Below are 25,343 nucleotides of genomic sequence, written 5' to 3'. Positions count from 1 at the left end.
TAAAATTAAGCGGTTGTTAATTTCCTGGTCTTTTACTGTCTATACAAAAACAATAGCTCTGTTTATTTCATTGTAAAAAAAAAAAAAATACTAGAATTTTGGTGTAAAAACAAAACAGTAGTACTATTTTTACATTTACAATAATGTGCTGTAAAAACCACTGTGTATTTTCCGGTAAAAAAAAAACAACAAGTGGCGGCTCGGTCATTGTAATCGTACAGTAAAAGTTTGTGGGTTTTTTTACAGCATAAAACCGCAAATGTAAAATCAGGCACAATTTTTGCTCACGGTAAGATTCTAGGTTATTTGTTTCTGCTGTGTGTTACTGTAAATGGAATAACAGTAGCACCATTTTTACTGTAAAAAAAACTAGCTGCTCAGTTGCCAGAGTTTTAGGTAAATAAAACAGTGTTACTGTTTTTCCATTCGCGGTAAAACTGTAAAAATCCTCGGAGTTCAGTCGCCAGAATTTTACAGTCAAATTTACAGTATTTTTTTTACAGCATTTTACTGTAAATTAAAATAGGGTACCAATGTGTTTTTTTTTTTTTTACCGTAAAATTATATGGTTGCTGATGTCCTGGTGTGTTACCGTCTATAGAAAAACAATAAGTTGAAAAAAAAAAAAAAAGAAATGCTAGAATTTTCATTTACAGTAATATGCTGTAAAAACCACTGGAGATTTTACGGTAAAAAAAAAATGTCAGCTCGGTCGTCGTAATTTTACAGTAAAACTTAATTTACTTTTGTTTTTTTATTGTAAAAACAGTACCAGTGTTTGTTTACGCTAACATTTAGGTTTGTTGTTCCTGCTTTGTATAACAGTACCACCAGTTTTACAGTAAAAAAAATGGCTGCTCAGTTGCTAGAATTGTAGGTAAAAAAACATTGTTGCTGTTTTTCCATTTGCGTTAAAATTCGGTAAACCGCACGTTTCAAATTTACAGTATTTTTACAGCATTTTACTGTAAATAAAAAAAGGGTACCAACGTTTTGTTTTTTGTTTTTTTTACTGTAAAATTATACGGTTGTTGATTTCCTGGTGGATTACTGTCTATAGGAAAACGAAAACAGTTTATTTTACTTTTAGAAAATTGCTAGAATTTTGATGTAAAAAACAACAACAGTGGTACTATTTTTCCGTTTACAGTACTATGCTGTAAAAACCACTGTGGATTTTGCAGTAAAAATTAAAAAAACTGGCAGCTCAGTCAGTGTAATTTTACAGTAAAACTTTGTGTTTTTTTCTACAGCATACTACAGTAAATGTAAAAACAGTACCAATGTTTGTTTACGGTAACATTCCAGGTTTGTCAAATTTAGGGTATTTTTACAGCATTTTACTATGAATAAAACAAGTGTACCCATGTTTTTGTTTTTTTTTTTACTTTAAAATTATAGGGTTTGTGGTTTTCTGGTGTGTTACAGTCTATAGAAAAATTATAAAATTATTTTTTTTATTGTAAAAAAATTGCTAAAATTTTGGTGTTAAAAACAGTGGTACTATTTTTCCATTTACAGTATTATGCTGTAAAAAACAGTGTGGATTTTACGCTAAGAAACAAAAAAGCTGGCATCTCAGTCGTAGTAATTTTACAATACAATTAAGTGGGTTTTTTAATGTAAAATCAGTACCAATGTTTGTTTACAGTAAAATTAGTTTTTTGCTGTGTGTTACTGTACATGGAATAACAGTATCAACACTTTTACTGTAAAAAAAAAAAAAAACCTGGCTGCTCAGTTGCCAAAATTTTTGGTAAAAAATAAATTTTGCTATTTTTACATTTGCGGTAAAATTCAGTAAATCACCGCACATTTCACGGTTAAAAACTGGTAGCTCAGTCGCCAGAATTTTACAGTCAAATGTACTTGTTTTTTTGTTTTTTGTTTTACTGTAATTAAAAAGAGGGTACCAATGTTTTTTTGTTTTTATTTAACTGTAAAATTATACGGTTGTTGATTTTCTGGTGTATTACTGTCGATAGAAAAACAATAACAGTTTATTTAATTGTAAAAATAAAATTGCTAAAATTTTCATTTACAGTAATATGCTGTGAAATTTTGCGGTGAAAAAAAAAATGGCAGCTGGGTTGTCGTAATTTTACAGTAAAACTTAATGGGTTTTTTTAATTGTAAAAACAGTACCAATGTTTGTATACAGAAAAACGATAACACAGTTTTATTGTAAAAAAAAATTGCTCGAATTTTTGGTGTAAAAAAACAAACAGTGGTACTATTTTTCCATTTACAGTCATATGCTGTAAAAACCACTATGAATTTTACAGTAAAAAAAAAATGCAGCTCAGTCTCCAGAATTTGACCTTAAAATCCATCCATCTATTTAAAACAAGTTTTTTTAAATGTATGATAAAATAATTATTGCATTATTAAATGATATTTATGTTTAAAAAATATGTAATTGCATGCAGCACATGTATTATTTTAGGTCGAAACGGAAATAAATACTTTAAGTAAGAATAAATAAATACATTTTCAGCCGTTTGTGGGCCACATGAAAATGTCGTGGCGGGCCACATGAAAATGTCGTGGCGGGCAAGTTGTGTGGTAGAGCATGGCCTCCACTGCGTGCACACACATACACACACACACACACACACACACACACACACACACACACACACACACTGGTTATAGTTTGGAATGGGACCAAATCGTTGATCGTGACTTGTGGGGACCACCCTTTCCGCAGGTTGTGGAGGCATTAAAACCTGGGGGAAAAGAGTTCATTTGGTTCATGGGGACCAAATTGAAATAATTTTGCATAATTCACTATTTTTACAATTTAAAAAGGTTTCCTTTAGGGGACCTGTTTTTTTGGTCCCCATACCGTCAGAAGTCCCCTAAAGGTGACTGTGTAAACAGAGCAATGTCCCCATTTAGTCAGCATTGCCAGAACACACACACACACACACACACACACTGGTTATAGTTTGGAATGGGGACCAAATCGTTGATCGTGACTTGTGGGGACCACCCTTTCTGCAGGTTGTGGAGGCATTAAAACCTGGGGGGAAAGAGTTCATTTGGTTCATGGGGACCAAATTTAAATAATTTTGCATAATTCACTATTTTTATAATTTAAAAAGGTTTCCTTTAGGGGACCTGTTTTTTGGTCCCCATACCGTCAGAAGTCCCCTAAAGGTGACTGTGTAAACAGAGCAATGTCCCCATTTAGTAAGCATTGCCAGAACACACACACACACACACACACACACACACACACACACACACACACACACACACACACACACACACACACACGCACACACACACACTGGTTATCATTTGGAATGGGGACCAAATTGTTGATCATGACTTGTGGGGACCACCTGGGGAAAAGAGTTAATATGGTTCATGGGGACCACATTTAAATGATTTTGCATAATTCACTATTTTTATCATTTAAAAAGGTTTCCTTCAGGGGACCTGTTTTTTACACAGTCACCCTAAAGGTGAGTGTGTAAACAGAGCGATGTCCCCATTAAGTCTGCATTGCCAAAACACACACACACACACATACAGTCTTGTTGACATCCTGACCCCGTCCACCCCCGGTTTTCCTCAGACTGGCAGCAGAGTCTGATCCTCTCCGGGCTGGAATGAGGCCCGAGACATCTTGGCCCAAATCAAAGGTTGAGAACAAACGCAGGAAGGGCGACTCTGCTGTGTTCTCTGGACCTGTGCCAGGCACGCAGGGCAGCTCACGTAACGCTGGTTAGGACCCAGGACGGGAATGCGAGCGAGTTAACAGACGTGACCAATAATTCTCTGTTTTTGTGAGATTTCACTCGCTTTTTGATCGACTTTTACAAACCCCGTTTCCATATGTGTTGAGAAATGGTGTTAGTTGTGAATATAAACGGAATACAATGATTTGCAAATCCTTTTCAACTCATGTTCAGTTGAATGCACTACAAAGACAACATATTTGATGTTCAAACTCATAAACTTTGTTTTTTTTTGCAAATAATAATTAACTTAGAATTTCATGGCTGCAACACGTGCCAAAGTAGTTGGGGAAGGGCATGTTGACCACTGTGTTACATCCCCTTTTTTTTTTAACAACACTCAATAAACGTTTGGGAACTGAGGAAACTAAATGTTGAAGCTTTGAAAGTTGATAAATGGGTTTGGCTTTGCATAGACAGTTTTAACTTGCACTTACAGATGTAACAACCAACTGTAGTTACTGACAGTTGTTTTATGAAGTGTTCCTGAGCCCATGTGGTGATATCCTTTACACACTGATGTCGGTTTTTGATGCAGTACCGCCTGAGGGGTCAAATGTCATCGCTTACATGCAGTGATTTCTCCAGATTCTCTAAACCTTTTGATGATTTTACGGACCGTAGAAGGTAAAATCCCTAACTTCCTTGCAATAGCTCGTTGAGAAATGTTGTTCTAAAACTGTTCGACAATTTGCTTACGAATTGGTGACCCTCACCCCATCCTTGTTTGTGAATTACTTAGCATTTCATGGAAGCTTCTTTTATACCCAATCATGGCACCCACCTGTTCCCAATTAGCCTGCACACCTCTGGGATGTTTTAGATAAGTGTTTGAAGAATATTTCTCAACTTCCTCAGTATTTATTGCCACCTTTACAAATTCTTTGTCACGTGTTGCTGGCATCAAATTCTAAAAGTAATGATTATTTGCAACATCAAATATGTTGTCTTTGTAGCATATTCAACTGAATATGGGTTGAAAAGGATTTGCAAATCATTGTATTCTGTTTATATTTACATCTAACACAATTTCCCAACTCATATGGAAACGGGGCTTGTAATTGGACTTTATTGTAATTATCTTTATTGATAAAAACACAAAACAGGCCTGTCAAACTCATTTTCACTGAGGGCCACTTGTGACAGTGAATAATATATGAATATTAATGTAGAGTAAAACCTCAATTTACAATTTTAATTGGTTCTTAACATGGTTCTTGAATATAGTGAAGCAGACTTCCCCAGAAGAAACAATGTAAACATGAATAATCGGCTCCAGCCTCGACAAAAGAAAACAATATATATATATATATATATATATATATATATATATATATATATATAAGAATAAACATGAATAATCGGCTCCAGCCTCGACAAAAGTCAATAATTTTGTAAAAAAAAAAAAAATGAAAATTTTGAAAACAATATATATATGTATATGTATATATATATATATATATATACATATATATATATATATATATATATATATATATGGGGACGGCCTGGGGCAGTGGAAGAGTGGCAGTGCGCAACCCGAGGGTTCCTGGTTCAATCCCCAACTAGTACCAAACTCGTCACGTCCGTTGTGTCCTGAGCAAGACACTTCACCCTTGCTCCTGATGGGTGCTGGTTAGCGCCTTGCATGGCAGCTCCCTCCATCAGTGTGTGAATGTGTGTGTGAATGGGTAAATGTGGAAGTAGTGTCAAAGCGCTTTGAGTACCTTGAAGGTAGAAAAGCGCTATACAAGTACAACCCATTGAGATATATATATATATATATATATATATATATATATATATATATATATATATTGTGTGTGTGTCTTCAAAATGTGCATTATTTTACTAAAATATATAAAAATATAATATTACTAAATATCCATCCATCCAGCTTCTTCCGCTTATCCGAGGTCGGGTCGCGGGGCACCAGCCTAAGCAGGGAAGCCCAGACAGATTACTAAATATTATATGTATATATATATATATATGTACATATATATATATATATACCGTATAGTGTTTTCAAAATGTGCAGTTTTTACTAAAATATTGACTTTTGTCGAGGCTGGAACCAATTATACATGTGTACATTGTATACAGTACGTGTATGTATGCTGGTGTGGTTTATCCGTTAAACCAGGCCTTGCAATGATTTTAATATTTTATTTTAAAATGTGTCTGGGAGCCGGTATATCTAAAGTTCCTGAAATTCCCAAATTTCCAGGAAATTCCTATTCAATTGAATGGACGTATTCAAAGTTTTACAATGCTCAAAATTTGCCGAAATGTTGCGCCAGTTTTTAACCCGAATCTGACCTTTCAACCATCCGCACACTACTTTTCCGATATATTGAACGCAAAATATGTTTTCCCTTTCCCAAAATTGTAGAATTTTCCGGAATTTTACAATTTACTGCATATCCCACGTTTCTCATCCGATTGGAACCATTCCAACATCCACACACTCTACTCACCCTGGACATTCAAGCATTTCAGTTCCGCTCAAACGTATCGGCGGTTAGTAAAACTTGCATCATGGTGGTCAAAACAAAAACCGCCAAAGCTTCTCTGGTTTTGTAAAAGTAGTTTTCAGCTGATGTTTCCGGTTCCAGTCCCTAACTTCTGTGTGAATGTGTCCTACAGCGAGGTCCAAACAAGACTCCGGTGGCAGCCATCATTCTAACCAGCCTCCTGAGCATGGCCTTCATTTTCATCGGCCAGGTCAACGTTCTGGCACCCGTGGTCACCATCAACTTCATGCTCACCTACAGCTTCATCGACTACTCCTTCTTCTCCGTGACTATGACCTCCCAGTTGCAGAAGGGAGACCGAAGCAACATGACCACGACCTGCCGACAGCCGGGGTCCAGCAGACAGAGCGGCAGGCCTCTGATTGAGGGTGCCGCTCTAGACTATGGCAGCAGAGGAGAAAGTCCACAGAGTAAAGGCACTTTGATGGAGTTCACCAAGGACATGGATCAAATCTTTCCCTCGGTCTACAACGGAGACGCTGGATTTGAGAAGACTCTGCGAGGGCAGAGGGGCAGAGAGACGACGGCCAAGCAGAAGTTGTTGAGTAGCTTCGCCTTGGGACTCAATAGCGATCTGTCTGAAGAAGACCAAGTAAATTCTCAGAAAGAATCCAAGTTGGACCAAACTTGTATCCCCCATGTTGGACAAGATCCCTCTTCTGGGCCTCACAGCGAAGGTGCTTCAAACATCTGATCCGTTACAGAACACAATAGAACTTTATTGTCATTGCACTTACAAAATACACCATTAGTTTTACAGCACAAGCCGTCCAAAAAACAGACATGGTAAATTAAAATCAGTCTTCCAACCCCGAGTCCATGGTTCTCGCCCGGAAAAGGGTGGAGTGCCATCTCCGGGTTGGGGAGGAGGTTCAAGTACCTCAGAGTCTTGTTCTCGAGTGAGGGAACAGTGGATCGTGAAATCGACAGGCGGATCCGTGGTAATGAAGACGGAGCTGAGCCGGGAGGCAAAGCTCTCAATTTACCGGTCGATCTACATTCCCATCCTCAGCTATGGTCATGATCTTTGGGTTATGATTGAGAGGACAAGATCACGGGTACAAGCGGCCGAAATGAGTTTCCTCCGCCTGGTGGGTGGAAAAATCTTTAATTCTGGAGGAACTCAGAGTAAAAACCCGGGGTGGGCCAAACTTGTATCCCCCATGTTGAACAAGATCCCTCTTTTTGGCCTCACAGCGAAGGTGCTTTAAACATCTGATCCGTTACAGAACACAATAGAACTTTATATTAATTGCACTTACACAATACACCATCAGTTTACAGCACAAGCCCTCCAAGAACAGATGTACAATAAAATCAGTCTTCCAAGTCCGAGTCCATGATGGAGTGCCACCTCTAAGTTGGGGAGGAAGTTCAAGTACCTTGGAGTCTTGTTCTCGAGTGAGTGAAGAGTGGATCGAGAGACCGACAGGCGGATCGGTGCAGCGTCTGCAGTGATGCGGACCCTGTATCGGTCCGTGGTGGTGAAGAAGGAGCTGAGCCAAGAGGCAATGTTCTCAAAAAAACGGTCATCTACGTTCCCATCCTCACCTATGGTCATGATCTTTGGGTTATGACTGAGAGGACAAGATCACGGGTACAAGCAGCCTAAATGAGTTTCCTTTCGGGTGGCGGGGCTCTCCCTCAGAGATAGGGTGATAAGATCTGTCATCTGGGAGGAACTCAGAGTAAGAACCCGAGGTGGGCCAAACCTGTGCCCCCCATGTTGAACAAGATCCCTCTTCTGGGCCTCACTGCGAAGGTGCTTCAAACATCTGATACGTTTGAAAACACAATAGAACTTTATTGTCATTGCACTTACAAAATACACCATTAGTTTACAGCACAAGGCGCCCAACAACAGATGTACAATGAAATTAGCACTTCCAAGTCCGAGTCTATGGTTCTCGCCCGGAAAAAGGTGGAGGGCCATCGCCGGCTTGGGGAGGAGGTTCAAGTACCTCGGAGTCTTATTCTCAAGTGAGGGAAGAGTGGATCGTGGATCGACAGGTGGGTCGGTTCGGCGTCTGTAGTGATGCGGACCCTGTATCGATCCGTGGTGGTGAAGACGGAGCTGAGCTGGAAGCCAAAGCTTTCAATTTACTGGTTGATATACGTTCCCATCCTCACCTTGGGTCACTGTCTTTGGGTTATGACTGAGAGGACAAGATCACGGGTACAAGCAGCCTAAATGAGTTTCCTTTCGGGTGGTGGGGCTCTCCCTTAGAGATAGGGTGATAAGATCTGTCATCTGGGAGGAACTCAGAGTAAGAACCCGACGTGGGCCAAACCTGTACCCCTCTTGTTTAACAAGATCCCTCTTCGGGGCCTCACAGCGAAGGTGCTTCAAACATCTGATACGTTTGAGAACACAATAGAACTTTATTGTCATTGCACTTATAAAATACACCATTAGTTTACAGCACAAGGCGTCCAAGAACAGATGTACAATGAAATTAGCACTTCCAAGTCCGAGTCTATGGTTCTCGCCCGGAAAAAGGTGGAGTGCCATCGCCGGCTTGGGGAGGAGGTTCAAGTACCTCGGAGTCTTATTCTCAAGTGAGGGAAAAGTGGATTGTGAGATCGACAGGCGGGTCGGTTCGGCGTCTGTAGTGATGCGGACCCTGTATCGATCCGTGGTGGTGAAGACGGAGCTGAGCTGGAAGCCAAAGCTTTCAATTTACTGGTTGATATACGTTCCCATCCTCACCTGTGGTCATGATCTTTGGGTTATGACTGAGAGGACAAGATCACGGGTAAAAGCAGCCTAAATGAGTTTCCTTTCGGGTGGCGGGGCTCTCCCTTAGAGATAGGGTGATAAGATCTGTCATCTGGGAGGAACTCAGAGTAAGAACCCGATGTTGGCCAAACCTGTACCCCCCATGTCGAACAAGATCCTTCTTCTGGGCCTCACTGCGAAGGTGCTTCAAACATCTGATACGTTGGAGAACACAATAGAACTTTATTTTCATTGAACTTACAAAATACACCATTAGTTTACAGCACAAGGCGTCCAAGAACAGATGTACAATGAAATTAGCACTTCCAAGTCCGAGTCTATGGTTCTCGCCCGGAAAAAGGTGGAGTGCCATCGCCGGCTTGGGGAGGAGGTTCAAGTACCTCGGAGTCTTATTCTCAAGTGAGGGAAGAGTGGATCGTGAGATCGGCAGGCGGGTCGGTTCGGCGTCTGTAGTGATGCGGACCCTGTATCGTTCCGTGGTGGTGAAGCCAAAGCTTTCATCTTACTGGTTCCCATCCCCACCTATGGTCATGATCTTTGGGTTATGACTGAGAGGACAAGATCACGGGTACAGGCGACCGAAATGAGTTTCCTCCGTCGGGTGGGAGGTCTCTTCCTTAAATATCAATTGAGAAGATCTGTCATTCGGGAGGAGCTCCAAGTAAAGCCACTGCTCCTTCACATTGAGAGGAGTCAGAAGAGGTGGTTCAGGCATCTGGTCAGGATGCCACCCTGACGCCTCCATGGGGAAGACCTAGGACACGTTGAAGAGAATATGTCTCTCAGCTGGCCTAGGAATGCCTCGAGATCTCTCGGGAAGTAGCTGGGGAGAAGGAAGTCTGGGCTTCTGTGCTTAGGTGACCTGACCTCGGATAAGCGGGCGAAGACGGATGGATTTGGAATCCGGATGAATAAGAATCGCGATTCAGATGCGGATTGATTTTTTTTGTGCTCCCTTAGTGGTCAGTGGATCCAACTTAGCATATTCCTTTATTTTATACAATTTGGCGCGTTTGACTTGATCTTCTATCATGGACATCCTGAAGAGATTTTGGTATTTATAGACTAGTTTAACCCTTGCTGCTTTACAACCCTGCAGTCCCGGGAAGAAAAGCCGAGCAGCAGAATGAAAAAGTCGAACCCCGACCTGAGTCTTCCTACGCAAAGTTCAGCAACCACTGGGTAGCTCTTATCGGTGTAAGTTTGTCCGATTGTTTGTTTGTTTCGTGTCCTCACGCATTTCAAGGTCTGTGTGGTTCTTGCTTTCAGGCACTGAGCTCCTTGCTGATCATGTTCGTTATTCAGTGGGTTTATGCGCTGGCAAACATCCTCGTCGCCCTGCTGCTCTTCTTCTACATCGGCAAAGCGAGTCCCGGACTACCCAGAGGTGACTTCCTCAGAGCACCACTTCTTCATTGACACTTTAAGCCTTGCTTTATTGTCAGTTGCTCTACTCTTCTATTCTACTTAGTAACTACTTCAGTCACAACTCAATGACCAGTCAATTATTATTATTTACTTTTTCACATATCTGTAACTGAGGGCAGTGGTCCCCAACCTCTGGTCCAAGACTCACAGAGACATTAAATCATTTAGGAACAACCACATTGTCCCCGGCTTAAAGGGGAACTGCAATTTTTATTAGAACGTTGCCTATCATTCACAATCCTTATGTAAGACAAAAACACATATGTTTTATTTTATTTTTTGCATAAATCCTAACGCGTAAACAAACACTAGCAAAAGTCGGCTAACAATGAAGTTGATTGAAATTGCTCTATTCCGCCTAAAACATCCAGTGTTTTATATACACACTGTAAATACATGTATATATGTAGTATCTAGTAACATTCATAATAACATGTAATATTTACATATTTTGATCATTTTAAGCATACTGCGACATATTAGGGCCGTGCGCAACTCAAGGGTCCCTGGTTCAATCCCCACCTAGTACCAACCTCGTTACGTCCATTGTGTCCTGAGCAAGACACTTCACCCTTGCTCCTGATGGGTGCTGGTTAGCGCCTTGCATGGCAGCTCCCTCCATCAGTGTGTGAATGTGTGTGTGAATGGGTAAATGTGGAAGTAGTGTCGAAGCGCTTTGAGTACCTTGAAGGTAGAAAAGCGCTATAAAATCACAACCCATTTATTTATTCATCATTTATTAATTTATAGGACAATTGTGCTAGTATCAATATTTTCTAAAGTTCCTGAAATTCCCAAATTCCAGAAAATTCCAAAATACCCATTCGCAATTCAAACTGATACTATTTCAGCATTTTTCAACCGATTCCAAAAAAATCCGACACCAATCCATTCATATCTTCTGGGACAATTGTGATAGTATCAATATTTTATAAAGTTCCTGAAGTTCCTGAAATTCCCAAATTCCAGAAAATTCCAAAATACCCATTCGCAATTCAAACTGATACTATTTCAGCATTTTTCAACCGATTCCAAAAATTCCAACACCAATCCATTCATATCTTCCAGGACTATTGTGCTAGCATCAATATTTTCTAAAGTTCCTGAAATTCCCAAATTCCAGAAAATTCCAAAATACCCATTCTCAATTCAAACTGATACTATTTCAGCATTTTTCAACCAATTCCAAAAAATCTGACACCAATCCATTCATATCTTCTGGGACAATTGTGATAGTATCAATATTTTATAAAGTTTCTGAAGTTCCTGAAATTCCCAAATTCCAGAAAATTCCAAAATACCCATTCTCAATTCAAACTGATACTATTTCAGCATTTTTCAACCGATTCCAAAAATTCCGACACCAATCCATTCATATCTTCCAGGACTATTGTGCTAGCATCAATATTTTCTAAAGTTCCTGAAATTCCCAAATTCCAGAAAATTCCAAAATACCCATTCTCAATTTAAACTGATTCTATTTTAGCATTTTTCAACCGATTCCAAAAAATCCGACACCAATCCATTCATATCTTCTGGGACTATTGTGCTAGCATCAATATTTTCTAAAGTTCCTGAAATTCCCAAATTCCAGAAAATTCCAAAATACCCATTCTTAATTCAAACTGATACTATTTCAGCATTTTTCAACCAATTCCAAGAAATCCGACACCAATCCATTCATATCTTCTGGGACAATTGTAATAGTATCAATATTTTACATAGTTTCTGAAGTTCCTGAAATTCCCAAATTCCAGAAAATTCCAAAATACCCATTCGCAATTCAAACTGATACTATTCCAGCATTTTTCAACCGATTCCAAAAATTCCAACACCAATCCATTCATATCTTCCAGGACTATTGTGCTAGCATCAATATTTTCTAAAGTTCCTGAAATTCCCAAATTCCAGAAAATTCCAAAATACCCATTCTCAATTCAAACTGATACTATTTCAGCATTTTTCAACCAATTCCAAAAAATCTGACACCAATCCATTCATATCTTCTGGGACAATTGTGATAGTATCAATATTTTATAAAGTTTCTGAAGTTCCTGAAATTCCCAAATTCCAGAAAATTTCAAAATACCCATTTGCAATTCAAACTGATACTATTTCAGCATTTTTCAACCGATTCCAAAAATTACAACACCAATCCATTCATATCTTCCAGGACTATTGTGCTAGCATCAATATTTTCTAAATCTCCTGAAATTCCCAAATTCCAGAAAATTCCAAAATATCCATTCTCAATTCAAACTGATTCAATTTTAGCATTTTTCAACCGATTCCAAAAAATCCGACACCAATCCATTCATATCTTCTGGGACTATTGTGCTAGCATCAATATTTTCTAAAGTTCCTGAAATTCCCAAATTCCAGAAAATTCCAAAATACCCATTCTTAATTCAAACTGATACTATTTCAGCATTTTTCAACCAATTCCAAAAAATCCGACACCAATCCATTCATATCTTCTGGGACAAGTGTAATAGTATCAATATTTTATAAAGTTTCTGAAGTTCCTGAAATTCCCAAATTCCAGAAAATTCCAAAATACCCATTCGCAATTCAAACTGATACTATTCCAGCATTTTTCAACCGATTCCAAAAATTCTAACACCAATCCATTCATATCTTCCAGGACTATTGTGCTAGCATCAACATTTTCTAAAGTTCCTGAAATTCCCAAATTCCAGAAAATTCCAAAATACCCATTCTCAATTCAAACTGATACTATTTCAGCATTTTTCAACCAATTCCAAAAAATCTGACACCAATCCATTCATATCTTCTGGGACAATTGTGATAGTATCAATATTTTATAAAGTTTCTGAAGTTCCTGAAATTCCCAAATTCCAGAAAATTCCAAAATACCCATTTGCAATTCAAACTGATACTATTTCAGCATTTTTCAACTGATTCCAAAAATTACAACACCAATCCATTCATATCTTCCAGGACTATTGTGCTAGCATCAATATTTTCTAAATCTCCTGAAATTCCCAAATTCCAGAAAATTCCAAATATCCATTCTCAATTCAAACTGATTCTATTTTAGCATTTTTCAACCGATTCCAAAAAATCCGACACCAATCCATTCATATCTTCTGGGACTATTGTGCTAGCATCAATATTTTCTAAAGTTCCTGAAATTCCCAAATTCCAGAAAATTCCAAAATACCCATTCTTAATTCAAACTGATACTATTTCAGCATTTTTCAACCAATTCCAAAAAATCCGACACCAATCCATTCTTATCTTCTGGGACAATTGTAATAGTATCAATATTTTATAAAGTTTCTGAAGTTCCTGAAATTCCCAAATTCCAGAAAATTCCAAAATACCCATTCGCAATTCAAACTGATACTATTCCAGCATTTTTCAACCGATTCCAAAAATTCCAACACCAATCCATTCATATCTTCCAGGACTATTATGCTAGCATCAATATTTTCTAAAGTTCCTGAAATTCCCGAATTCCAGAAAATTCCAAAATACCCATTCTCAATTCAAACTGATACTATTTCAGCATTTTTCAACCAATTCCAAAAAATCTGACACCAATCCATTCATATCTTCTGGGACAATTGTGATAGTATCAATATTTTATAAAGTTTCTGAAGTTCCTGAAATTCCCAAATTCCAGAAAATTCCAAAATACCCATTTGCAATTCAAACTGATACTATTTCAGCATTTTTCAACCGATTCCAAAAATTACAACACCAATCCATTCATATCTTCCAGGACTATTGTGCTAGCATCAATATTTTCTAAAGTTCCTGAAATTCCTAAATTCCAGAAAATTCCAAAATATCCATTCTCAATTCAAACTGATTCTATTTTAGCATTTTTCAACCGATTCCAAAAAATCCGACACCAATCCATTCATATCTTCTGGGACTATTGTGCTAGCATCAATATTTTCTAAAGTTCCTGAAATTCCCAAATTCCAGAAAATTCCAAAATACCCATTCGCAATTCAAACTGATACTATTTCAGCATTTTTCAACCGATTGCAAAAAAATCCGACACCAATCCATTCATATCTTCTGGGACAATTGTGATAGTATCAATATTTTATAAAGTTCCTGAAGTTCCTGAAATTCCCAAATTCCAGAAAATTCCAAAATACCCATTCGCAATTCAAACTGATACTATTTCAGCATTTTTCAACCGATTCCAAAAATTCCAACACCAATCCATTCATATCTTCTAGCATCAATATTTTCTAAAGTTGCTGAAATTCCCAAGTTCCAGAAAATTCCAAAGTACCCATTCGCAATTCAAACTGATACTATTTCAGCATTTTTCAACCAATTCCAAAAAATCCGACACCAATCCATTCATATCTTCTGGGACAATTGTGATAGTATCAATATTTTATAAAGTTCCTGAAGTTCCTGAAATTCCCAAATTCCAGAAAATTCCCAAATACCCATTCGTAATTCAAACTGATACTATTTCAGCATTTTTCAACCGATTCCAAAAATTCCAACACCAATCCGTTCATATCTTCCAGGACTATTGTGCTAGCATTAATATTTTCTAAAGTTCCTGAAATTCCCAAATTCCAGAAAATTCCAAAATACCCATTCGCAATTCAAACTGATAATATTTCAGCATTTTTCAACCGATTCCAAAAATTCCGACACCAATCCATTCATATCTTCCAGGACTATTGTGCTAGCATCAATATTTTCTAAAGTTCCTGAAATTCCCGAATTCCAGAAAATTCCAAAATACCCACTCTCAATTCAAACTGATACTATTTCAGCATTTTTCAACCAATTCCAAAAAGTCTGACACCAATCCATTCATATCTTCTGGGACAATTGTGATAGTATCAATATTTTATAAAGTTTCTGAAGTTCCTGAAATTCCCAAATTCCAGAAAATTCCAAAATACCCATTTGCAATTCAAACTGATACTATTTCAGCATTTTTCAACCGATTCCAAAAATTCCAACACCAGTCCATTCATATCTTCCAGGACTATTGTGCTAGCATTAATATTTTCTAAAGTTCCTGAAATTCCCAAATTCCAGAAAATTCCAAAATACCCATTCACAATTCAAACTGATACTATTTCAGCATTTTTCAACCGATTTCAAAAATTCCGACACCAATCCATTCATATCTTCCAGGACTATTGTGCTAGCATCAATATTTTCTAAAGTTCTTGAAATTCCCAAATTCCAGAAAATTCCAAAATACCCATTCTCAATTCAAACTGATTCTATTTTAGCATTTTTCAACCGATTCCAAAAAATCCGACACCAATCCATTCATATCTTCTGGGACAATTGTGATAGTATCAATATTTTATAAAGTTTCTGAAGTTCCTGAAATTCCCAAATTCCAGAAAATTCCAAAATACCCATTCTCAATTCAAACTGATACTATTTCAGCATTTTTCAACCAATTCCAAAAAATCTGACACCAATCCATTCATATCTTCTGGGACAATTGTGATAGTATCAATATTTTATAAAGTTTCTGAAGTTCCTGAAATCCCCAAATTCCAGAAAATTCCAAAGTACCAATTCGCAATTCAAACTGATACTATTTCAGCATTTTTCAACCGATTCCAAAAAATCCGACACCAATCTATTCATATCTTCTGGGACAATTGTGATAGTGTCAATATTTTATAAAGTTCCTGAAGTTCCTGAAATTCCCAAATTCCAGAAAATTCCAAAATACCCATTCGCAATTCAAACTGATACTATTTCAGCATTTTTCAACCGATTCCAAAAATTCCAACACCAATCCATTCATATCTTCTGGGACAATTGTGATAGTATCAATATTTTATAAAGTTTCTGAAGTTCCTGAAATTCCCAAATTCCAGAAAATTCCAAAATACCCATTCTCAATTCAAACTGATACTATTTCAGCATTTTTCAACCAATTCCAAAAAATCTGACACCAATCCATTCATATCTTCTGGGACAATTGTGATAGTATCAATATTTTATAAAGTTTCTGAAGTTCCTGAAATTCCCAAATTCCAGAAAATTCCAAAGTACCAATTCGCAATTCAAACTGATACTATTTCAGCATTTTTCAACCGATTCCAAAAAATCCGACACCAATCTATTCATATCTTCTGGGACAATTGTGATAGTGTCAATATTTTATAAAGTTCCTGAAGTTCCTGAAATTCCCAAATTCCAGAAAATTCCAAAATACCCATTCGCAATTCAAACTGATACTATTTCAGCATTTTTCAACCGATTCCAAAAATTCCAACACCAATCCATTCATATCTTCCAGGACTATTGTGCTAGCATTAATATTTTCTAAAGTTCCTGAAATTCCCAAATTCCAGAAAATTCCAAAATACCCTTTTGCAATTCAAACTGATACTAGTTCAGCATTTTTCAACCGATTCCAAAAATTCCAACACCAATCCATTCATATCTTCCAGGAATATTGTGCTAGCATTAATATTTTCTAAAGTTCCTGAAATTCCCAAATTCCAGAAAATTCCAAAATACCCATTCTCAATTCAAACTGATACTATTTCAGCATTTTTCAACCAATTCCAAAAAATCTGACACCAATCCATTCATATCTTCTGGGACAATTGTGATAGTATCAATATTTTATAAAGTTTCTGAAGTTCCTGAAATCCCCAAATTCCAGAAAATTCCAAAGTACCAATTCGCAATTCAAACTGATACTATTTCAGCATTTTTCAACCGATTCCAAAAAATCCGACACCAATCTATTCATATCTTCTGGGACAATTGTGATAGTGTCAATATTTTATAAAGTTCCTGAAGTTCCTGAAATTCCCAAATTCCAGAAAATTCCAAAATACCCATTCGCAATTCAAACTGATACTATTTCAGCATTTTTCAACCGATTCCAAAAATTCCAACACCAATCCATTCATATCTTCTGGGACAATTGTGATAGTATCAATATTTTATAAAGTTTCTGAAGTTCCTGAAATTCCCAAATTCCAGAAAATTCCAAAATACCCATTCTCAATTCAAACTGATACTATTTCAGCATTTTTCAACCAATTCCAAAAAATCTGACACCAATCCATTCATATCTTCTGGGACAATTGTGATAGTATCAATATTTTATAAAGTTTCTGAAGTTCCTGAAATTCCCAAATTCCAGAAAATTCCAAAGTACCAATTCGCAATTCAAACTGATACTATTTCAGCATTTTTCAACCGATTCCAAAAAATCCGACACCAATCTATTCATATCTTCTGGGACAATTGTGATAGTGTCAATATTTTATAAAGTTCCTGAAGTTCCTGAAATTCCCAAATTCCAGAAAATTCCAAAATACCCATTCGCAATTCAAACTGATACTATTTCAGCATTTTTCAACCGATTCCAAAAATTCCAACACCAATCCATTCATATCTTCCAGGACTATTGTGCTAGCATTAATATTTTCTAAAGTTCCTGAAATTCCCAAATTCCAGAAAATTCCAAAATACCCTTTTGCAATTCAAACTGATACTAGTTCAGCATTTTTCAACCGATTCCAAAAATTCCAACACCAATCCATTCATATCTTCCAGGAATATTGTGCTAGCATTAATATTTTCTAAAGTTCCTGAAATTCCCAAATTCCAGAAAATTCCAAAATACCCATTCTCAATTCAAACTGATACTATTTCAGCATTTTTCAACCAATTCCAAAAAATCTGACACCAATCCATTCATATCTTCTGGGACAATTGTGATAGTATCAATATTTTATAAAGTTTCTGAAGTTCCTGAAATTCCCAAATTCCAGAAAATTCCAAAATACCCATTTGCAATTCAAACTGATACTATTTCAGCATTTTTCAACCGATTCCAAAAATTCCAACACCAATCCATTCATATCTTCCAGGACTATTGTACTAGCATTAATATTTTCTAAAGTTCCTGAAATTCCCAAATTCCAGAAAATTCCAAAACACCCATTCACAATTCAAACTGATACTATTTCAGCATTTTTCAACCGATTCCAAAAATTCCAACACCAATCCATTCATATCTTCCAGGACTATTTTGCTAGCATCAATATTTTCTAAAGTTCCTGAAATTCCCAAATTCCAGAAAATTCCAAAATACCCATTCTCAATTCAAACTGATTCTATTTTAGCATTTTTCAACCGATTCCAAAAAATCCGACACCAATCCATTCATATCTTCTGGGACAATTGTGATAGTATTAATATATTCTACAGTTCCTGAAATCCCCAAATTTCCGGGAAATTCCCATTTGCAGTAAATGAATGGACGTATTCAAAGTCCTACAATGCTCAAAATTCGCAAAATGTTGCGCCAGTTTTAAACCTGAATCCGACCTTTCAACCATCCTCTTGCTCTATTCCGCCTAAAAACATCCATTGCTTTTTATAAACACACTGTAAGTATATATGTAGTATCTAGTAACATTCATAATAACATGTCATATTTACATATTGTGATCATTTTAAGCATATTGCGGCGTAATAATTTCACAGACGCATCACAGCGTTCACTTTCTCTTCAACAATAACAAGACTCATCATGGCAGACTTGATGAGAGACAACAAAGACTACTTAGGGACAAATGATGATCCAGAAACTTGTATTTTTGATCCTGAATATAAGGAGGATGATATGCAAGCTTTGGAACGGTTGCAGCTTTAATGAAACGCTAAGCATCATGTAGCAATTTTGTTAAGTGCTCAACAAGATATACAAACATAATAAAACCGTAACTTACTGTACGATGTCTGCTCTCACTGGGATGTTTATATATTCCCCTTTACATCAACAATTCATCATAATCCTCATGAATTCACCTACTTGTGGGTTTATGTCCACAACCTTCTACTATCCAGGTGGGAGACATGATTTTTAGAGGTTTACGGACACAATAACGTGCTTCCACTAATTCGGCGTTATGGTGAGTTGTATTTTCCATGCAGTTTTTTTTTGCTGGAAGGTGGGTCGGTGAAAATAATGCCAACATTAAATTGGTAGCTTGTGCAGAAAAGGTTGGGGAGGCCTGACTTAGGGTGGTCAGTTGACAGCTTGGATAGCAGTATACATGTAATGATCCGCTGCCCGGATCATATCATGTTCAGGTTTTGAGTCTTTTTTGTATTATGTTCTGCTAATGTTTGCCTTAGTTCCTGGTTGCACTTCCTTGTTTGTTCTGTCACCATAGTAACGTATTATTTTCACCTGCCACGGTTTCCAGACACACACATGTTTTTGTTAATCACTGCCTTGATTTAAGCCTGCCTTCTTTGTTCACTCGTCCTTGCTTCCTAACAGTGACGACTCTGATTCCGATCCCGTATTCCAGCTAATTTCCATGCTAAGTATATGTTATTTCTCTAGCTCCCATGCTAGCGCTTTTGTTTTTTTCTAGCTCCCATGCTAGTTCTGTTCTTTTTCTTGACAAAGTCTGTTTTATTTGTTGATAAATCTTTTGTTTCTTACCTCCACGCTGTGTCCGAGCCCGACCGCATCAACGAGAGAACGAACCCGCATCACGATGCCTCGCAAACGTCACAATACATCTACTGGGCTCTCAAAAATAATCCAACACAACATAATATTAGCTCAGCTTCACACACTTCCTCAGCAAAGATCTGTCGTCCCTCGTGTTGAAACCATTTATGTTGGAGTACCAATCATGTGGTCCGGAAAAGGAGCACTTTTGCAGCCCCAGACCATGACGCTACCACTGCAATGTTGGACATAATTCTACTGCTACTCGCCATTTAGAACAAGACAGTAGTATGGTATAATAATGAAACTTTCTCCAAATCAGTTACAGGTTAAAAAAGCTTCCTCTTCTTACATGGAAAGGGCCTAAAAACTCTTTGAAATTTATATATATATATATATATATATATATATATATATATATATATATATATATATATATATATATGTATATATATATATATACATATATATATTTATATATATATAAATAACTTGTCCGGGTTGAACGCCGCCTTCCGCCTGATTGTAGCTGAGATAGGCACCAGCGCCCTCCGCGACCCCAAAGGGAATGAGCGGTAGAAAATGGATGGATATGTATATATATATATATATATATATATATATATATATATATATATATATATATATATATATATATATATATATACATTTTCTTTTTCAAAAATTTATTTAAGAAAATTATAAACAGATTTTTTGTATACAAGTTGTGTACACTAACATGTTTCATTTTTACAGTATTCTGTCCCTTAAAAAAATATAATGTAACATTCTGCTAAAATTGTGTTTATATTCAAGCATTTGCATCACTCTGTCAATAATGTGCCTTTTACTTTGTTATTGTATATGCAAGGTTTTGCATGACACTGTCAATAATGGGCCTTTTACTTTATTATAGATTCAGGCTGTTGCATCACACTGTCAATAATGTGACTTTTACTTTGTTATTGTATATTCAAGCCATCGTCAGTAATGTGCCTTTTACTTTGTTATTGTATATTCAAGCTATTGCATCACACTGTCAATAACGTGCTTTTTACTTTGTTATTGCGTATCCAATTTGTTGCATCACACCGTCAATAACATGCCTTTTACTTTGTTATTGTATATTCAAGCCATTTCATCTCACTGTCAATAACGTGCATTTTACTTTGTTATTGTATATTCAAGCCATTGCTTCACACTGTCAATATCATGTCTTGTGATCATGTTCTTTTGTTTTTGACTCCATTAGTTCCTGTTTTTGGGCACCATGGTTTGTTTTAGTTTCCAAGACAACTCATTAGTTTCACCTGCCTCATTTGTTTGAAGTCACGCACCCGTTGTTAATCATGTCACTATTTAAGCCGGGTTTTTCAGTTGGTCGTGCTGGCGTCATACAGTCGTAACATGGACTATGGTGTGATTTGTTTTCCCGGAATGCAAATGAACTGGATTGGACGTGGCGTGAAGGTAAATACATGATTTAATAATACTATAAAACGTGAAAAAAAAAAGGCGCGCACCAGGCGGAGACAAAAACTTGGCTAAGGAAACAAAATCAATCAATCAATGTTTATTTATATAGCCCCAAAACACAAATGTCTCAAAGGACTGCACAAATCATTACGACTACGACATCCTCGGAGAACCCACAATAGGGCAAGGAAAACTCACACCCAGTGGGCAGGGAGAATTCAAATCCAGTGGGACGCCAGTGACAATGCTGACTATGAGAAACCTTGGAGAGGACCTCAGATGTGGGTAACCCCCCCTCCCCCCCTCTAGGGGACCGAAAGCAATGGATGTCGAGCGGGTCTAACATGATACTGTGAAAGTTCAATCCATAGTGGCTCCAACACAGCCGCGAGAGTTCAGTTCAAAGCGGATCCAAGACAGCAGCGAGAGTCCCGTCCACAGGAAACCATCCCAAGCGGAGGCGGATCAGCAGCGTAGAGATGTCCCCAACCGATACACAGGCGAGCGGTCCATCCTGGGTCTCGACTCTGGACAGCCAGTACTTCATCCATGGTCATCGGACCGTACCCCCTCCTTGTGGAGGGGGGGACATATAAGCGGCAGATCAACTGGTCTAAAAAGGAGGTCTATTTAAAGGCTAGAGTATACAGATGAGTTTTAAGGTGAGACTTAAATGCTTCTACTGAGGTAGCATCTCGAACTGTTACCGGGAGGGCATTCCAGAGTACTGGAGCCCGAACGGAAAACGCTCTATAGCCCGCAGGCTTTTTTTGGGCTCTTTGACGTAAACTAAGGACATAAAACAGGAAACAATAACTTTGGCATAAATAAACAAAAATGTACTTGCGGTGACGTGAGCAGGGAAGCATGAACTATAACACGAAACAGGAGTGGTCATAAACAGGGTGATGACGCCAGAACGACCAACCGAAAAACCAGGCTTAAATGGTGACATGATTAACAACAGGTGCGTGACTTCAAACAAATGAGGCAGGTGAAACTAATGAGTTGTCATGGAAACCAAAACAAACCATGGTGCGCAAAAACAGGAACTGATGGAGTCAAAAACAAACAGAACATGATCACAAGACATGACTGTCAATAATGTGCCTTTTACTTTGTTATTGTGTATTCAAGCCTTTGCATCACACTGTCAGTAACGTGCCTTTTACTTTGGTATTGTAGGTGCAAGGTATTGCATAACCCTGCCAATAACGTCCCTTTTACTTTGTTATTGTATATTCAAGCTATTGTATCACACTGCCAACAATGTGCCTTTCACTTTGTTATTGTAGCACCGTATATCACTTCTTTAAAAGACGATTCCCGGCCTTGCCTGTACAGTGTGCGTGAGTTGTGGTTGTGGTTGATGACTTTGTCTCATCCCGGCTTTAGGACCGGACACATTCCGATTTGGTGAGCATATTCCTCCTGGATGTCACAGTTTGGACTGGGTCTCAGTCTGGCAGCTGTTAAAGATTCCCAGAATGGAGGCCATGACCTTTCATCCAATCCGAGCGCTGCTTTGGCAACACTAAAATTGCTCACATTGCTGCGTTTAGCGCTTCTGCCACAGGTGCTTGATCAGACCATGTGGCCTCGAAAATACGTCTGCAGCATTACTCTGGCATACATCATTTTGTATTCATACAATTCACACTCATTTCTCACGAGTGTAAATCTTTTTCAGGTGTTGCAGCTCCATTCAGTTTTTTCGCCTGGACGAACTCAACATTAAACGCCATTTGCAGGTATTGTTTCATCGTACCGTCCCTAGAGAGTGGAACAGTTCTTTAAGTCGTAATTTCACTGCACTTTTTCACGGACAAAACACATGTTTTTCTTTTTTATGCATTCTAACTCATAAACAGATGCTAGCAGCTAGTTGGGGTCCTGGAGGCCGGCCTGCTACGCTACTCAGCCATCCATTACCCCGAAGGGGAATCAAGCGTTGGTGGGTGAAGGCGTCGGGTGGGGGTGGGTTGGGTGTTTGCGTATATGCCCATTGTATTTGGGTGTAGTGGTGTTGTGTCCATAGGCCTGGGGCCACTCTGCATGCAATGCGAGCAAAGTTCGACTTCCAGATGTCGTTGAGGAGGGAGGGAGGTCAAAAGCGTCAATCTTTGAGAGTACTCGGGAGATGTTTTCAGAACAGCCTGTTCCTGTTCGAGGGAGTCAATTCGTGGATTCGGATCTTTGTTTTTCCGCGAGCAGACATTACAATGGCTTGTCTGTTCTATTCGTCCGTGATGGCTCTCATATCCATTTTTTCCTTCTCAACAAGCTTTTCCGTGATGTGATCTATCTTGCATTTCAGTTCAGAAATCGCCCCAGACTGTGATCCCACAGCCCGGCCCAAACCTTCCATTGCGACGAACAGCCCTTGGTCTCCTTGAGTGGCTGCCATCGTCTCACGGTACCAAATAGGTAGATGTCTTCCACGTCCTCGATGGAAATGACTGAGAGGCACATGATTCTCCATTTGTCCCGGAAATCTCTTACGTACCCCACAGCAATGGTTCCATCAGGGCAGCCAGGCTTCCCAGAACCTCTTTTCCTCGTCGAAATCAATTCCATGTCTGATGTTTAGAGGCTTCAAAAAAAGTGTAGACAAGACAAGACAAAGAGAGCAAGCAAGGAGAAGACGGGAGGAGGAAAAAAATGCGACCGCCCTCACCATAGGCAAGACAGAAATAATGAGATTCATGATGTCATTGCGTCCATAAAGGCCTTTTAAAAAACATAAAAAAAAAAAAAACTCCAACTATACTCCATTTACATGTCGTGACCTGAATATTAGCAATATTGTTATTATAAGCGCTAACGCAGAGGAACTACTTTTAGCGGCGCCGTGATCACAGAGCGGTAACGAGGTTATGCAGCTACATTGACATATTGAGCTGCTGCATCGCCTCTGAGTTAGTTCTAGATTATAAATCATACATCTCACCTGGATAGTAGAAGGTTGAGAAAGACACGTAAAAACACTTTTTTTTAACCATTTGTGAGGATTGTGATGAATTGTTGATGTAAAGGGGAAGATATAAACATCCCAGTGAGAGCAGACATTGTACAGTAAGTGCTTGCTTTATTATGTTTGTATATCTTGTTTAGCACTTCGAAATACTGCTAAATGACTAAAGCTGCATCTGTTTAGCACACAGCTTCTAAAACTTGTATAGCATCCTCCTTATATTCAGGCTCAAAAATTGAAGTTTCTGGATCTTGGTCTGGTCTTGGTTGTTTCTCATCAAGTCTGCCATGATTAGTAGTCTTGTTGTTGTTGAAGGGAAAGTGAACCTTGTGATCCATCCATCCATCCATCCATTTTCTACCGCTTATTCCCTTTCGGGGTCGCGGGGGGCGCTGGCGCCTATCTCAGCTACAATCGGGCGGAAGGCGGGGTACACCCGGGACAAGTCGCCACCTCATCGCAGGGCCAACACAGATAGACAGACAACATTCACACTCACACTCACACACTAGGGCCAATTTAGTGTTGCCAATCAACCTATCCCCAGGTGCATGTCTTTGGAAGTGGGAGGAAGCCGGAGTACCCGGAGGGAACCCACGCATTCACGGGGAGAACATGCAAACTCCACACAGAAAGATCCCGAGCCCGGATTTGAACCCAGGACTGCAGGAACTTCGTATTGTGAGGCAGACGCACTAACCCCTCTGCCACCGTGAAGCCCGAACCTTGTGATGCGTCAGTAAAATAAATAAAATAAAAATAATTCATAATAACATGTAATATTTACACATTTTGATAATTTCAAGCATTATGCCATGTATTTTTTTTTTTTAACCTTGTGATGCGTCAGTAAAATAAATACATGGCATAATGCTTGAAATAATCAAAATGTGTAAATATTACATGTTATTATGAATGTTACTAGATACTACATTTATACTTACAGTGTGTATATAACATCTTG

The 25,343-nt window shown here is 38.2% G+C and overlaps 1 protein-coding gene across 3 annotated transcripts in view; it reads left to right on the top strand.

Annotated features, from left to right (window-relative positions):
* The window catches only part of slc12a8 (solute carrier family 12 member 8), an 86,987-nt gene that overhangs the window by 60,126 nt on the left and 1,518 nt on the right, over nt 1–25,343 (top strand). For all 3 annotated transcript variants that reach the window (XM_061879900.1, XM_061879901.1, XM_061879899.1), the window contains 4 exons: nt 6,399–6,963; nt 10,126–10,223; nt 10,296–10,413; nt 23,096–23,156. In XM_061879900.1, coding sequence (XP_061735884.1) covers nt 6,399–6,963; nt 10,126–10,223; nt 10,296–10,413; nt 23,096–23,156 — 842 coding nt within the window. The remainder of the gene's footprint in view (nt 1–6,398; nt 6,964–10,125; nt 10,224–10,295; nt 10,414–23,095; nt 23,157–25,343) is intronic.

The sequence above is a fragment of the Nerophis ophidion genome, linkage group LG19 (genome assembly GCF_033978795.1).
Source record: "Nerophis ophidion isolate RoL-2023_Sa linkage group LG19, RoL_Noph_v1.0, whole genome shotgun sequence".
Classification (NCBI taxonomy): Eukaryota; Metazoa; Chordata; class Actinopteri; order Syngnathiformes; family Syngnathidae; genus Nerophis; species Nerophis ophidion.
The sequence above is the reverse complement of the archived record's forward strand: the minus strand, read 5'-3'. Positions and strand labels throughout refer to the sequence as shown.